Below are 18833 nucleotides of genomic sequence, written 5' to 3'. Positions count from 1 at the left end.
ACTGCATCGATCAACGGAAAAAATATATGGAAAGATGTTTGGCCAGGGGAGGGTAGTATATTGAAGGGGAACATTCGAGTGTGGAATAATTTTTATAATAAAACCCTTTTCCGTAACCAGTCTCGTTATTTAATAATCAGACCTCGTAAACTCCTAAAAAATGGAATTATCACTACCAGAAACTATTCCTATATATGAGAAGAAAGATAATGAAATGAGCATCAGAAATGTTTTATTGAATGGATTATTTGTAGCTCACTTTAAAGCAATACATACTACAATTTTCTCGAAAAAGGGTGACTGCTTACATCCTTTTTGATATCTGATAACATCATTATCGTGGTAATATGCTAGTAGTATGTAGATGACAAGGCGAAATCGAAGCTCCCAGGTGACATCTGATTTGTGTGGTTTCTAATACGTATTGAAATTTATATTTGAAAGCTGTAGATCAATAATCGAATGAATTAGAAAATTTACTACACTTGAATACGTCTTATTTAAAACTTATTCCGCAGCAGACGACAGTGGTCCAGCTATTAGACAAGAAAATCTTACATTGTTGCACTATTACCTTGCTTAATTCATACTGACTATCATTCTCTAAATTCTATTCATTGTTTCTGAAATGACACAGATATGGTCTTGTGCATGTAAGCATAAACTTTTGCCTACAAATAATCCTATGATCCTGAATTTTTGAGAAAACTCCTCTTGTGAGAATGTACCTGAATTTCACAATGATAAACGATGGACTCATAGGCAGCGCAATCTTTGTATTTTTTTTAGTATGGGTTGATAGATTTCTTTCTACTTACCCCTCAGAATATCATTTTTATATACTTGTATACGCTTCTCAAATTTCTGTGTCGTAAAGACCAATATATTCCAATCATAAGTGAAGAACTGAAAAAGAAGAAAAAATAAAAAGAAGACTGAGAGAAAACCTGAAATGATAAACTGAAGGTAGTTCTTAATAACACAAATATAGAGATGAAAAAAAATGGTTACTATAGTATCAAAACGATACAGAAGAGTTGAATGATAATTAATAGTAAAATAAGAAGACAAAACATTTTCAAGCGAAAATGAAGGAAGAAATGAAATGAACGAAATCCCACCAAACAAATTTGACAGATTTCGTGGAACGAATAGTTCAACTTCCGAATAAATTTACAACTTTATAAATTTACGTTATTCAATTAAGGATGTTCCATTTAGAATCAAAACTTTAGAAGTACGACCATGAATTATGGAATATCTAGTTAACAAAAGAAAGAACTGAGTAAACAAGAAAATTTTTCCATTTGGCATTAAAAAATGTTGCACATCCTGATAAATCTTAGAATGATCAAGATTTTTAGAAATTCATCATCAAACTTCAGGTTAAAATAATTTGTAACATCGTTGTTTATCATCTGATTATATCGCTTAAGGTCTATCTGGATAATGAACTCGTATCTTTTCATCAAAATTTAATCTAATGAAAATGTTTTCAGTTTTCTTTTAATGTATATAATGTTGATACGTTTGATTCTTATGTTCGTTCATATATTTATTCTGTTCTAAAATTGCTTTTCAATCTACTATCAGTTTTGTTATTCTGTTCACATACTGTATATTTGTTTTTCCGCACACATGATACTATTTGTAATTCAAAAGCTTTCGATGTTTATTTTTTGTACAAAACTTTTTTTATTTTAACAATTGAAAAACATCAAGGTAATGTCAACAATCCTCTTACGCGGACTCTTCTACTCGTAATGTTCGCTAACTGATGTTCATCCCCATTTTATGATCATAATTTGGAAATTAGTTATTTAATTATAAAACAAATCATATTAATGAAACATTTTTATTCATATAAAACTATAAACGGGTCAAATAATCATGATTATTTTTTTTATTACGACGTTTTCAATCTTTCCGTATTGGTTTGGAGAGTTATACGATATTAACAAAATTTTATAGAATACAAGGAATTAAATAACGAGAAATCTCAATTACTAGCTGAGAAAAGATATGGCGATTGTAGATTATTTTTGAAGTTGAATTATAACTGAAACTTCTTTTGCCATCTATTAATGGATGTTTGCGATCACTTCTGACCATTTTATCTTGACTCTGGTGGTATGATTCTCATTTCTGCCTAATTATTGATATTGCGGAGCAACGAAATCCTCTTTCTGCCCAATTCCCTTCTTCCCTATATCTTTACTTCTGTCAAGAGCTGTGTTAAATGGTAGGTAACTAAAACATCTGATAAGTAAACTAATACCTACCTATAGAAGAGCCATTGGAGTTTTCAAGTGAATTTTCAGATTCCATTCTTACAGAAGAAATTAGAGATTTTGGCAGTCAAAACTTGGGTTTTCCACTATAGCTGGAACTGATAAAAACTATGCAACACCTAAGGAAATGAATGTATCATGTATGTGTCAAGTTCATCGGAATACAAAAGTCGAAATACCAAAATTGAGAGAAAAAAATTGAAGAATAACAAAGAACAGTTGAAGACTTTGAAGAAGATGTGTGAAATTGGAACATGTTTAGATAGTACAACGAAAGAATTCATAGTTAAGAAATATTCATAAATAAGGCACATCAAAACGATGGACAGGATGAAACTTCTGCTCTTCTACAGAAGAAGTCTCTTCGACCTTTTAATTCAATGGTGATAAATTAATATAGTCATTTTACTACTTGCATTTTTGATATATGTTTGTGGACAGATTGACTAAAACCTTTTAATCTTCCTTGAGATATATATTCAATAACAAACTTCTTCTGTTCTTTGGCTCCCTTGTATTCATAGAAATATTTTCTTTTGTTAAACCCCAAAATAATAGTACTAAATCATTGTAATGATTTGCAATCAGTTTAACCGAATTAATGTTTTATTTCTGGTTAGTATTTATGTATATATTACTCTTTTCAGTTTGTTATATAAATCTATATTCTGCCAGTTTTTGTTTTAAGAGTGAGATATTGTAACTATGTCTTTTAATTTTCCTTGGTTTAGATAAAATATATATAAATATTATATATTGTCCCAGTTGTCCCAGTTTTTATCGTGAATACAGTATACTGCGAAATGAGAACTGAATGAAAATTAATAATATAGAATAAAGTAGATATTCTGTGTTGTAAATTTGAATAAACCGCGAAAATATATTAATTCTGCCACGTACCATCGAGGGCACTGACATCGACAATCCGCCATGCTGTTTCCACTGAAAAACAACTAAGTTTCTTCTTAGGGTATGTTCTGTGATATGGAGGTCCAGGAACAATTCGTTACCAATTTATTTTAGGCAAACACCATTGACACAGAGTGTTCTCAGCTCTCGCTAGCTGGACGTGAACGATATAGATATAAAAAAAGTGTGCTTCAGGCCACTCGACTGAGCTAGAACTTCTTTAGCTTTATATCTGTATATAAAACAAGGGACATTAACCAAAAAAAAATTTTTTTTCTTTGAAGAACGGAAAATCACAATTTCGAATTATTTACATTCGAAGTCGTTTCAATTGTGATAAGTAGATATATTTTTTAAGATATAGACAATAGACTTATGGTATGAGAAATAGGATACATATGTTTTCGAATAGAAATCAGAAATATTCTAGAGAAAAATGCATGTGTTATTTTGAGTCTTATGTTAGACTCATTCCGATTATTACTATTATCATTATCCACATAATTTAAGCGTGCGTGAAGTTCTTCTTTATACCTTGGTCGAAAGTACGCATCTATCACGCATATTTCGTAGTAGAAAATGAAATCTACATGCATTGGAGACGCTTCACGTGAGAGCTCTGAACTTCGCTCTGAACTCTGAACCTCCCATATTCTTTTGTCTAAATTATAATTGTTGCAGATTGCGAAAAAATGTTCAAATATAAACCCAATGTCAATAGAATGGTAGATGGTGGACAGCAACATGTATAGTAGCAAATCGCAAAACTATTATTCAATTTTTGTTATGTTTGACGGTTGTGGATATATTTTGAACGAATAAAATGAAAATTAACGTCTTATCTATATGTCCGTTATGAATGATGTAACTTTAAATTTTTAATTTGATTACATTTTCAAACAAATTGATTTGTATGATGTAACTTTGAAATGTAATATGTTTCCGACTATAGTTTTTTTTTGCTTTACATTTCTGTTTATTTTATTCTAAACTCTGGTCAAAACCAAAATGTTGAATTGTATTTTGAAAAAGTACATAAATAATAAATTTATTCAGAATCTTCTTTAAGTATATCATCCTTCTGTATTAAAATTATATTCTGTTGTCAGGACAGTGGTGTGATTTTTTTTTCATGCATGTTCAGTGGAAATTTCAGATTCTGTTTAATTTTTTAATGAATCTTTGTGTTGCTGGATTCGTTTATTCAAATATTGACTTGTTTGTCTGGTGTGAGCAGCAAATAATCCATTGCTGTTGATATTATGAATTGTCTTCTCTCGGTACGTAGACTTAAAATTTTTTAAAAAATTTTACTTCTAATTCTTTATTTGTATAATCTTGATCGTATGAGGTTGAACTCATTTTATCCTTTGTTTAATCATGAGATAATTGAATATGGATGTATAATTTGTTATTTTTGCTGATTTTTATCGTATTAAATATAAATTCTATTGTTTATGATATACTTATAAAAACTTTCAAGGTACTTGTTTATTTTCTTCTAGAATATGTTCTAATCTATGAAAATTGTTTTTCCAGAAATCGCAAATGAAAATGTGAAAATATTTATAAAATATTCTGATTATCCTGAATTTTATTGAAACATTTGTTAAAGTCATTTAATAGAGAGCAAATATTTACAGTGAGTTAGATGAATGCACTTTTTATGAATGCAGATTTCCATTTCCTAGTACTGTACACCAATAATAAAACTATAAATTTAATTGATTACTGCTGTATATTTGAGACGTAAGGACTAAAGAAAAATTAATTTTTCTTATTAGAACAAAATTCTAGTTTGATTTTATTCTTATTTTGATCTTCATGATGAAGGTGATCTATTGATCAATATAAATACGCAAATTGTCAGTGTCAATATCATATTTTGACTTGAAAGTTGTCTAATACATCTTCGTGTATGTCACAGTCCATTTTTAATTTTTCTTCTTTTTCTTCTTCTGTTATAACCTTTGTGATGCTAGATATTCTTTTTTTTCAGGTCCTACTTTCTCATATTTCTCCTGTAACCTCCTCACCATATAACCTTGATCCTCCTCATCCTATGCAATGACTGCTTGATCGTCAGCTACATTTAATATTTTCTTAAAAACAAAAGGTTGAATATGTTAATGATTATATTCTCTTTATGTCTCAGTTTGTATTTATATATCCATATATATTGGACCACCACATATAGAATTTATTCTATTAATCATTTTTGAATATTATAAATTAATCAATAAGGTCTAAAAATTTAGCAAATAATGCTTTATTATTATTTATAATATTACTTCATGCTTCGGAAATCAACCAATGGAAATTATTAAACCCATTTCTATCGTAAGTAATGTAATTACGAAATTTAAACGAATGGACGATTTTGGATAAAATCTATTTTACAGATAACAGTTTTTCGTATTTATTGCATTTATAAAACATCAATTGTGTTTCACGCACAATATCCGTTGTTATATATTGTTAACGCCCAATTGATACGTAATTACCAATGTTATTTCTGTAATGATGTTTATTATTATCGCTTTTAAACACGAATTCAATTCTAGTTGTATAAATAATTTGTACGTTATATATAAAGATGGTAACTGTCAATTACACTAAATGTTGCGTAGACAGGAGACTGCCTGTGGCAATTTATTTTTCGGAAAGTTTGCCCAGCCAAACAAAATATAAAGTGCCAGGAAACAGTTCTGATTAGTTTAATCTAGAAAGGTCGAGTGCAATGAATAAATATCAATGACAAATTATATTAGACAAACCTACAAAAATTCTTCGAATTGCTCATTTTGATATTGAAACTATTGATATGTGTTCTTCTTGACAAGGATAACACATATCAAAAGGTGCTGATGGATGTTTTGAAAAAGACATAACATAGTCATGTCAATAAAACAAATAGAACAAAAATATTTAATACATATTTTCAATTTCAATGCATTTCATTGTTTCCAAAATAAGCTATTCTATGAATTATAATAATAATAAAGTACACAGTTTTGGATAGAGCTCCATTTCCACAAATTATGGATATTAATGAGCAAATGCAAGACCGAGACCGAGACCAGCTTAGTCTTGGTCTTGTAGCTTCATATGTAGTCTTGGTCTTGACATTAGTCTTGGATAGTCCGTTATTGGTCTTGGTCTGAAGAATAGAAATAAAAAGCTATAATGGAACGAAAGAAGTGAACATATTATCTCATTTCTGATTCCCAGATATATGGTAAACAAATAATATATCAATCAACCTAAAATCCTTCATTTTAAATGGATTTAAAACAAGATCCTCGTTGTAGCACGGTACACCTGTTTTATTAGTATTAATAATAATAATAATTTTTCAAAAAACATATTTTTATTGAAATTAGCTATACTTATTCAAAATTCAAATTGCTTTCACGATACACATTTTGTAAGAATCAAGAAACATTATTGAATTAATGAAAAAAAGCAAGACTGCAAGAGTTTTATAGGCCGGTCTTGGTCTTGCATAAGTCTTGAACAACTCGATTTTGGTTTTGGTCACACTCCGTTTCGCAAGCCTTTAGTTGATCTTGGTCTTGAATTTTTTAAACTCACTTTGAATCAGTAGCAAATCTTCAACGATTTGTTCAATACGTTTCAATTTTCTGCGTTTCCATACTAAATATTCAATTGCTTTCCAAAATTTTAAAATGTCGAAAACTTTGATCAAATTGAAAAGTACATTAAAGCTTCATGCGAGTAAGGAATCCAGCCTGAGTATCAACCTATCAACCAATCTCATTTTAGAACATATGCATTGAAGTAACAGCTGTGTAACTAAACGCGACATTCATAACCTATTCTGCTCGCCTCCATTCCAAATATTTTCAGAAGTATTTTTGATCCTGACCGATTTTGAGAAAATATGCCTTGAGACAAAAAGTATGACTTAAGTGTCTTGATACATAAATGACTATTAGATAAGGTTAAGTTAGGTTAGGTGAGGTTAGGTTAGGTTAGATTAGGATAGGTTAAGTTAAGATTAGTTAAGTTAAGTTAAGATACGTTAGATGGACCCAAGCTAACAAAAACTATGGCTCACACTATACATTCTTTGGAAAATAAAACAAATTTATGTTTTTAATACAAATAAATTCAACAGATTGGAGTATCCAATATCATATTATCTCTTTCACATGATTTCAGATTATAAAAATAGCTGGAAAGAAATGTTTTTCAGAGCGCAATACTTGATAGTGATTCTTATTACTTGACAACAAATCCTTCCTCTATCCAACTTTATTCTTGAGATAGGAACATAATGAATTGGTTTAAAGATCACAGGAAAATTTCTTATATGCCACAATACCCTACAATCTAGAACAAAATGGTGAAGGGCAAGAATACACGGTACATTAGTAAGGAGAGGTGGACTACACAGGAATGTTGAAGGATTTATGAGTGGATGGGATATTTCGGAGAGAAACTCTCAGCACTGTAGCGTATATTATTAACATTGTACGAAATATTTGAATGTAAGGATTACTTAGAGGTTAGAGGGTAAAACGAATGCTGAAGTAGTTCATTCCAAGGATATATAAGTTATAAAATCAGGAAGATATTCAGTAGAAAACAATTTCATAGTATTATATGTTTTCTTCAATAATATAGACAGTGTCGACAATTTTTTGGGATGATGTTGGCATATTGACTGACGTCATTTTTTTGGATGTTCTTCTAGGATTGGTTGATTTATGAAACAATCACTCACAACTACTTAATTGTTTTTTAATAATGACACCATATAGATTCACTTGAATAAGAGTCCATAACAGATAACAAACACAATGGATTATCAACAAAATTATACCTATATTTTCCTAATTATATAAGGAGATTATTTAAAAAAATTGATAAGTTGTTAATTAAAATAACGGACAAAACGGTTTCATTTTTGATAAAACTATCAAGACTTGTGAAAAATATTTTTATTATCAAGTTTCGTCCAAATTATCAAGCGGATTTAGTCCCTTACGACTTCTCATTATTTTACAAACTGAAAACTAATGTTTTAATTAGAATCCATTACTGATAAAGATAGATATATAAATTTTTCTTGGTTCCATTATAAATCTTTATTTGATTACAGGTTATATTTGATTTTAACAAATTCTTTCATAAGATCAAATATAAGAGACTATTGAATAGATATTCTTCTATATCATATTTTGCATCGTAATAATTCATGTTATCGATGAATACTATTTCAATTTTTTTGAAATTTGAGAGAATATTTTGATTCAAGGAAAAAAGGGAAATTTGTGAGTTTGTCAGCAATCTAAGTGAACTAACAACAAGCCAAGACCTCGAAGGCAACATGCAAATCTTCGATTGAATGACTTTGCCAGTAATTACATTCTTGGCCTATATAAAACATCGAAACATGTAACATCAAAAAGAAGGATTTGATCATCCAAAAATAACATAATAGAATGCTAATAGATGATAATAGACTTCTTGTCATAGCAAGAACAAAGTCAGTCAGGAAGATTTTCATGGTAGATTCACGATGCTATAAGCACAGCCTCGAATCTTAACAACCAATTTTGAATTTATTTTTAATAAATAAACAATCAATTAATAATACTAATGAAGTATATTTTCTTAACAGCTTAAGGTGGCTATAAATGTCAAACTTGCTAGACTGCTATTGATTTATGGTACTATAGCTATAGATAGTAGTTCGATAGTGGGGTAACTAACGTTAATAATGTTTGAGGATTAGTTTTTCCACCATACTAACTAGTTTTGAATAATAGACAACTCCAACATAAAGATTTTCTAGAAGCGTTTCCTAAAGTTTAAAATGCCCTTAAAATTTATGTAGAATTGGAATTTAACCAGTTTCCATTTAAATCAATCTCACACTTATGTTTATCGCTTAAAAAGGTAGGTGAAATGATATTTTGAAAATTGTATTGTGGTTACCGCAAATATTATCGCGCATATATCTCGATTACTTGAGATAAAAATTTCTTCAAACTCAAAATAAACATAGAAATTGAACGCATGCTATCTGTGACCTTTGTATATGTTAGTTTATATTAATTATAGTGAATACTTTTTAGTTACTAAAACGTAGATCAAAGCTGAACGTTCACTACGAGTGTTTGTTTGTTCTAGGGGCTTCGGTTTCATCACTTTCACCGACCCATCAAGCGTTGATAAAGTACTGGCACAAGGCACACATGAACTCGATGGAAAGAAGGTAAGTAATCCTTTTCAGTTTATTTTATTTATTGGAAATATTAGATATGAAATGGATAAATTCTTCATAAAAGGCACCAAATATTCTAGTAATATATTCTTGATTAACCACGGACACAAATTCGAATCACTTATTTTACTTATCCTTTATTATATATAAGGATTAAAAGAGTTGTAATCATTTTCATCTGAAACTATTAAAACCGTATGTTCTGGAGGGCTCAAAATTAAATCTAGCTCCTACACGTACAACAAAATCTAAACGAACTAGTGCCTTTCCACTTTCTACAACCAATATAGTCTAGTTAGGAAGTGAATTTCCTAAGAAGAATTAAAAAATGATGAATAGTAGAACCACTTGTTAATAATTTCTAAGTTATGTTGGAAATGAGACAACCAGTTAGAATTTAGCGCCTTATCGGTAGAAAGAGTATAAATTAAAAAAAATTATTTTCTCATTACATATATAACAGTTTTCGAAGAATTCTTGACACAATAATGATAACAATTCAATGATGAACGGAATTATTGTCTTTGTTACTTTTCTGCCGCCCTTTTTTAATCATTTTTTCACTCTTCTTCATTAAAACTACTTTTATAAATAGTGATTCTTTCATAAAGAGAGGTTAGCAATAATTGGACCATCACTTTAAAGAAATGAAACCAACAATTAAATATTAGCCACACATTGATAAGCAAGAAAATTTCTAGTAATATTCAAATAAATAAGATTTGTGAAATTGAGAAACATGCTCTTATCAATAATCAAAGTAAAACGTAAAAATAATTCTCGTCATAAGAATAAAATGGCTGATGAAAAAATTGTATGCTTTCTATGACATTTTTGAACTAACTCTGCGTTTTGTAACCAATAGATCCGAGACGGATTTCCTGTCCGGGGACTGTTTGAATGATTATTCACCAAGTAGGACTTCCATTTCAATTACTCCTCTCTTTCCCTATTTTATCAATATACCTTTCTGTGGTAAGATGGACTACCATGACTCTTGGTGGGTATCTTATGTGGGTAATTGGAATATCAATGCGTTACGTGCCTCAATAAACGCTCAACTGGTAAAGCTTCTAGCACGTAACCAAAGGATATGAGTTTGGTTCCTATTCCGGGTTGGCTGAATTATTTCTCCGTTACCTAATTTATTTACTAAGTAAGTCTTCCCTTTACTTGTTTCTCTTTTCCCCCATTTACATAACTAAACTCAAATTGATGATGTCGAAATATAGGACACGATATTACTCATCATAATTTGTTTTCTAGTTTCATACCAAAACAAAAATTAAGTTTAGAATTGCCTAAAAAGCACCCTACGCTTTCTCCTTCTCTTCCCTTACCTTGATTCTCTATGTCCCCATTTACATAACTCACTGAAAATGGTTATGTCGAAATGTAGGACTCATAACCACTCATTACAATTTGTTACTAGTTTCATTCCAAAACAAAGATTTTAATTAAAAATTTTATGAAAAGCACTCTACGCGATCATAATAGTGATAGAGTAATTTTCTCATTCCGAGATTCATTTTTAACTTCTTAGTTTGATTTTTGCTAATATCGTGTATTTTAGTTTTTCAAACTATAATTTATTTTTCACAATTCACAAACTAATTTTAAAAGCGCGTTTTTCGGTATATTAGAATTGTATTTTATTTTTGCTTTTAGTTTAATTTGTTATTTTTATCCTTCTTTACTAGATCAACAGATGTGTTGACGGTAGCATCTCAATTTTGTAAGTCTAGTACTGCGTGCTCACGTGATTCGCCCACTGGCTCTATTTTACTTATTCTCCTGCAAAGTATACAAAAAAAAATTATGAATCCTGTCGAATCTAATCAGGATAATCGTGTCCTTACAGTGAATTATTGCATTGTCGACTATATTTGACAAATGTGGAAAGTATAAATTGAATCTGATTGCTCAGAGTAGGATAAAATCGAAGTCCAAAAAATGAAAATGATGATAACAAATACGAAGATTCTTTATATTTATTGAAAATGACGACTATTCAACAATTTTATATAGCAAAATTCAAACACAGTTTTTTTTTCATCTCATATCATGTCTGAATTTTCCTTTGATGCCATTCCAAAGTCTCTGGTATGTACTGAATCCAAATCTGAAGTTTTACACTTAGTATATAGTATAAAGAAGCTCGGCAATGAGTGTTTAATCATGTACATACAATTTTATCACAAAGAAGAAAACGCATCAGCTTTTTGTACTACAAAGGCAGAACCCGAATAAAAATGTTGGATCGAGTGAGCTTTGAGATGATAAGAACAGTCTCTTTTATGCCATCGTAAACGTTTTATTATTGTTCGAAAAGATATAAAGTATATAATTGTATTTTGGCGAGAAATAAAAACTCTTTGAATTCGATTATAGATTCATGGAAATCTGTTTAATTTGCAAACTGTAACTGTGCACCGAAAGGCGTTCAGTTTAACATGTTTTCAAATTTTTGTTTCGTTTTATGGTATCATAAAATGAGGCTAGTTATTTCAACCTTTGTGTTATTTTCTTCTTGGAGATTGAAGGCTTATATACAGATGATACTTTGTTGTAAAATCGATTTTGTAAATAGAATGTTTCAAAAAAATAAAAATTGCAAATTTTCAATCAGACTTATAGAACTTGGTTCACTTGATATGTACAAAAATGATTTTAATAATTTTGTCTTACTCTATTTTTGAGATACTTTTACTAATTATAGATCATCTTTCATCACAAAGGTCCTGATGTGGCTGTTTATAAATTCTTTTCCTATTCATCACTAATACTTTTTGAGTTATTGTTATTATTATATTATTGTTATAGATGGTTTTTCGGCTTTTGTTTCATTATAGTTTTGAAGCATTTGTTTTGTTTCGTTACTGGACAAAGTAACTTCCGTATCTGATGTTTATAAACTTCAGTTTTGAGAGTGAGATACAAAAAGTTCTGCTTTAGATTTTGATAATTATAAATCTCAAATGGGATCATTTAATTCAGCTTGTGATGATTTTCTTGTGATGATTTTCTATGACTTTCGGAGTGGATCAAACCAAAAGCACCGTGGCAATCAACTCGTTTCTTTTGTGATGAAGCATCATATTCAGCCACTGTGTTTCACTGGTTTTCCGAATTCAATCGTAGTCGTACTTCGCTACAATCGGCTGTTGTGCCAAAAAAACATCGATGCTGTGCGTAAACTGATATTGTGACATCATCATGTGACATGAGATTGAGGCGTATTTGGGCATTAGTTATATTTGCATACGTTCAATATTGCATAAACATTTGGCTATCAAAAAGATTTATATGCTTTGGATGCCGCATAAGTTGACAAACTAGCTAGGATCGATTGGTGCAAAGAAATGCTGAAAAAATTCATTCGTGGTTCTTCGAAAGACGTTTTTAGGATCATATCTGGCAAAGAATCATAGATCTACGCATATGAGCTCGAATCGACAATCGACTGTATGGATCTTTTAAAACGACCCAAATCCTACATAAGTTGTTCGCGCACGAAGCACTTCGAAGCAAATGGTCGCATGTTTTTCGGAATAACTTTGCATGTCGCCACCGTTCTATTAGAGCAACGTAGATTGGTCAATTCAAAATGGTTCGAAAAAATCAAGGAAACCAAAAAGGCGAATCATTCTCCACCACGACAAGCAAACTCTCATAGAACAGTTCGAACAAAAACGTTTTTGAACAGTCAAAACATCGAATTGCTGTACATTGTTTGCAACCCCATAATTTCGTTTTATTATCTCAGATCAAAAATTAAATGCAACGTCAACCTAAAGAAGCGGTTGATGTTTTCAAATCATATGTTTTGGAGGTTCTTCAATCGAAATGGAAAAAATGATTCGAAAGTTTGTTCAATTGCATGCAAAAGTGTATTGATCTTAACGGAGAACATTTTGAGAAATAATAAAGCCATATTCAATTGTGAATATTTGCTATTCATCGATTTCAAACAATTCTCGTAACAGAAAGAACAGTGGCATATATATATAATACTTATCATTTGTATTGTATCTGACCATTTTATTTCAACAATCTAAAGTCTAGTCTATAGTCTACCCTGAGATATAAATAGTGATAAGAAAAAAATTTAACAGGGTACCGAAAGGAGTCAATTCAAGTATGGTAACTTGGTTATACAAAATGTTCATAAAACTAATTTCCATCTCTCCGATACCATGATATCCTAAGACCAAAATTATCAATGAAAAAAATTCATCATGTTAGTATATAATTAATAATTTCAACTGAAAAAATCGTACTATAGAGAATAGAGTGATTTATATAGTTCTGTTAAATATTATTTTGAAAATTCCTCTCTGGGTGCAAGAAACATAAAATACACTATAAACCAGATATGATTAATTGAATTGGAATGACAGCTGCAAACATATCAAATATTATGAATATGATTTAGAATTTCCATAAATATGCAATATAATTATGATTTTTTTTCATTTAGTCGTTCCACACAAATGAGAATATCCTCCAGTCAAAGTATTTTAATAACGTTTATTTGAAAATTTATTCATTTATTCATCAAATCTCACAACATTTTTAACAAAGTAATGAATTCTCGCTTTGAAAGCTAACGCTTTTATGCGGTTCTCCTTTCCCCGATTTAGTTTAATTTGGAAATGGATACAAACAAATTTCAGCCCGACCATTAATTTAGTTCAAATGGTGCTTGTTGGTATTTTTATATACTAAAACTTTCTCCATCTGCATCATTCAATCATTCAAGTGGATTTGGCATTTTTAATGGATTTTACTTGTAGGGTTGTTCCAAATACCTTTTAAAAAAATACAATTTAGTTGTAATTTATATTCGCAAAGAAACCCTTATATGTTAAGTGGTTTACTAATGTTACAAGATATATTTGGAATTTTAAGACTTTGCTGAATTGCTAGATTTGCTAGAACTGTTTTCAGTTTAGTCGGAATAGTAGTTTCTATCTCTTCTAACTTATATTTGCGAATATAAGGGTAATTCGAGGAGAAATTAGTGTAGAGTGAGGAGGAATGTGGATATAACTTATGCCTCCACGATATCCTAAAAGCAGACGATTATATCTTATGAATAATGTTATTTTCCAATGTTCACTTCGGTTTATTATTACCACAATTCAATCAACTCATATCGTTCGTCTTTTTTCACATACAATAAAATTACAAAACTATAAAGTAGAAAATAATATAATATAAAAGTTTTGTGAAAACCACACTTTAAAAAGGTCATAAGTGCACTAAAAAGTTAAGAAACGGAACAGGATAGAGGTGAAGAAAATTTTAATACAACAATACCAAAAGTGTGGACGCTTTATTTAAAGAATATTCAAGCCCTATCCTGCCCATTTTTTTCACTTTCTATTGCACTTCTGAACCTTTTTAGAGTGTGGTTTTTAAAAAAGTTTTTTTATGACATATTACTTAATAATCATACAAAAATAAAGCTTTATTATTCGAAGTATACCCCATCTTTAGATGATATGATATTCCATTGATTTTCTATGTTTCAGTGGTTTAGATAATTTTCTATGGTAAGTAACAATGTGTGTGACGATCGTCTTTCGGCATGGCAAGAGGCTGTTTGCACATCTCTACTCGATGTTTCGTTTGAAACTCTGTTAATTCATGTGGTATTACTATTCGAAACTCTTATATATCTTTCCCAAGTATTTCAAATGACTACTTTCCTTGTAATCTCAATATTCCACGACCTGAGCGCGAACGATCTTTAAGCTTCAAATCACCCCGTTTTAAACGATTGAACTAAAGCTTCGTCGTTCGCTATGTCTTCTCCTTCAATTTCACATGTTTTCCTTGGTGCCACGACTTTAAACTCCATATTATTAATTATAAAAATGTACTCCGTCATCAATAAACGAAACGAGAATTATTGAAATGAATTAAACAATTCTGCTCTTCATAGAAATTACATGATTAAATTGAATCGTATGAACTTCACATATGATAACCAACATAACTTACGAGATACTCTCTGTAGTTTAGTACCTTCTCTAGTAGAAGTGAAAACCACTAAAAATATTTAGTTTGAAGCAAATTAAAAGAATCGTCGCTGATTGTTAAATTCTCTCATAATCTCAAAAATATGGAATTCAGATAAACATCGATTTCTTAGTATAGTTCTATATGAAAAAATTCGACCCATCATCAGTTTTCTGGCATCTTCATTACGTTTGAAATCGTCATTATTTTCTAACAAACCCAAGTTTCTGTTTCTGATAACTGTCACTGGCATAGCACATAACGATTGCAGGGAATGAACCGTTATAATTACCATCGTTCGAATATTCATATATTCAGGGACGTCACAGAAAAGTTCAGAGGGCTTTATATAAAATGACATAACTTATCTAAATGTCTTTTTTTATGTGAACAGTAAGTGAGTAATCCCTATTATATTCGAGTAGTTCGAGTGGTGTCTGCCGTGTGGAGGTGCCTGTAAACTTGTGTAGGTTGTAGTGTTTGGGAAAGACTTACGGCCTTGGCAGCTGATTCCACAGGCTTAAACTTCTCCAAAGAAATGTATTTCGATAAATTGACATCCTCGGCGACTACAGGTGAACTTGATATTCGTGAGCCACGTCTGCTTGTCGAATTGGTCTTACAAATACTAATCTAGGTAGTATTATGTTGGACAGCTCGAAAGAGCATCTGCCGTGCTAGTATTAGCAAAATAGAGTAAAGTCTATAACCTTTCTTCTATGTTCTAAGCTGTCCAAGTTTATGGTCAACTCTGGATCGCCTCTCTTATGTATTAACTGGAGCATCCATAGGGTATAATTAGGAGCCGGCGCCGGGTAGATGATTAGAAGCTGCTACGGAGTATATAACTGGAGAAATATAGATCGCGATTATTTATATGAAAATTACAATTTATAATTTCTTAGCTCACGCTATTGTACATCAATCCGATTTACCACAAGGCAATGTACTTGCTCATGAACTTGATATCAACTACTAATATACAAACATTAAGTAATTAAGACAATTGCAAATGACACTGTACGATATCGATGGCATCCAACAAGCTGCTAAGTCACCTTAACGAACTATAAGATTGGGCAAAATAAGGTCGCACCAATAAAATATATCTATATAAAAAATTGATTGGCTAGAAAATTTCCCATATACAGATTACAGATAACTCCTGCAATGGTAATATTCAATTTCCAACTTAAAAGATTTGGAAATTGGATATGAAAGAAACTGAAATGCTGCATTTGTGTCCTCAACTTAAAAAAAAAGAACTTACGTGGAGTAAATATATTATTATAGTAGGAAATCTATCACTAGAAATACTTCTTTAATAGGAAAACTATTGATGTTAAAATAACAAAACTGTTGACTTGTTCGAGCATTAAATATATTTTGTATATCTTCAAGTGTTGGTACAATTTTTGATTCCTTTCAAATTAAATCTCTTCTTTTAATGCTGGATGTTAATTCGTTATAATGAATTTCAGAGTTGTTGACCAAATTTCTTGATGAAGCACATGATAAATTTTGATTTCGGTGTCTTCCATATGGGATCTAAATGTCATTCCAATATGCTCGCATTCATTGAAGTTTTTTAATATTATTTATTCCAAGCATAGTTATTTTTCATTGTTTTGGAGATAAGAAACGTTTAAAGAAGTTCATCTTCTTATACAAGTGTCTTTACTCAAGTTTCAGATCATAGTAGATATTTCCAGTTTGGAATATTGTCACTATAATTTAGTGATTCTTAGTGACTGACATTAATATCTTATATCTATTATCGATTCAAAGCTTTATCTGCAACTCATATAATATTACTTAGAAATAACAATTTATTGTTTATTGATGTCACCTGAAGACTAGAAATAATGAATTTTCCACCTGAACTCACCTTTTGTAACTTGTCTTCGCCACTGCGCGCTAGTTGTTTTGATTGTTTTAATGTGTATTCCAATATTTGGTTGACGTTAACAAGGGTCTTTGTAATTTTCAAGAAAATTCAAATTGTTGTCACAATCGGATATTGTCTTCAAAAACAGATGTGATGATGCTTTGTGGAGTCTTTACGGTCCTTAAAAGTTTTCGATTGTATGTGGTTGACAATTGAAAAGAGATTGTGTGAGAAGTGAAATTGATCTTTGTAAATGATTTTAGACTTATTCCTATAAATATAACCAATCTTCGTTTCATGTATTTAGACAAATGAATAATTTTGGGTAACTACGAAAGATTATATTTTTACACTGTCAAATGACAATACCTCATGAAATATAAAGATAGAGGAGTTAGTTAATTCTTCTCTTTACCACCTGATGATTATAGTGATACCAGCTTCGATTATTCAATCTTAAAGAGATTCACTCTGCAAAAAAATTCAACTCATTCCTACAATTCATATAAATTTTAAGTTTTCCGATCAACCACTATTAACTGTGACTCTAATTACTATGAACATATTTGTCTGTTTGAAGATATTTCGTCCTTGTGGTTAGTTTGAATAGCTTATTCGAATAACTAACTCACCCTGGATAGCCAAGAGAAATTATCTAGCTTTGTAGATGACACTATTGAGTACGTTGAAAATAAAAGCCGAATTATCTTTCCAAAATATTCTGGATTGATTCCACATAGCAATATACATAAATACCGATATAGAACATTACCACTAGCTGATGATTTTGTTGTGCTGGGTCCACTCCATTTAGATGGCTGATTTACTATTCATTTAATTGTACAGTGGGAATTATATGGTTTTATATATTTACAAATATTCCTTTTATTTTGCCCAACGCATTCTACTGCGCTTGGAAGCATCAAAACATTTGGGAAGACGTTTGTCATATAAAACAAACAAAATTGTGTAAATACGCATTATGTCTACTATTTATCGAAGGACTTTTTAATGTTTTTGCCGTTGTTCATCATGGGTGCTTCAACGGCTGCATTGAAACCCCCATTTATCATTCGTTCGTTTTCCTGAATAAAAGTCATCAAAGTTTATCATTTCTGAACTTTAACAAAAAACTATTGAAGGCAACAAGCTTGAAATTTGAAATATAAAAATGTGGTGTAATTTTCATAGATCAAAACAGAACATCAATGTTTTTTTCTGCGATTAAAGAACTATTTTTCAACTATGAATTTTCAAAAATTATCTTTATTCTTTCCGAAATAACATTTTTCTCAGTCATTAATTTTAATAGTTTTATTTAGATTAGTTTTGTTCACCTGTCATTACCATTTGACGAACTCTCAACTCGCATTCAATGAATGGCTGGCTTTATATTCCATATAAACCTAACATGTACTTGTTTTTTCTCTGCGAATTTAAAAGGGCACATAAATCTGTTTCG

At 30.4% G+C, this 18833-nt stretch overlaps 1 protein-coding gene across 8 annotated transcripts in view; it reads left to right on the top strand.

The window, feature by feature from the left end:
* LOC130901729 (RNA-binding protein Musashi homolog Rbp6) overlaps positions 1-18833 on the top strand; it is a 1060444-nt gene that overhangs the window by 485985 nt on the left and 555626 nt on the right. For all 8 annotated transcript variants that reach the window (XM_057813296.1, XM_057813291.1, XM_057813297.1 and 5 more), the window contains one exon: positions 9363-9447. In XM_057813296.1, the coding sequence (XP_057669279.1) occupies positions 9363-9447 (85 nt within the window). The remainder of the gene's footprint in view (positions 1-9362; positions 9448-18833) is intronic.

The sequence above is a fragment of the Diorhabda carinulata genome, chromosome X (assembly GCF_026250575.1).
Source record: "Diorhabda carinulata isolate Delta chromosome X, icDioCari1.1, whole genome shotgun sequence".
Classification (NCBI taxonomy): Eukaryota; Metazoa; Arthropoda; class Insecta; order Coleoptera; family Chrysomelidae; genus Diorhabda; species Diorhabda carinulata.
Note: the sequence above shows the minus strand (reverse complement) of the source record. Positions and strands in the feature narration are given on the sequence as shown.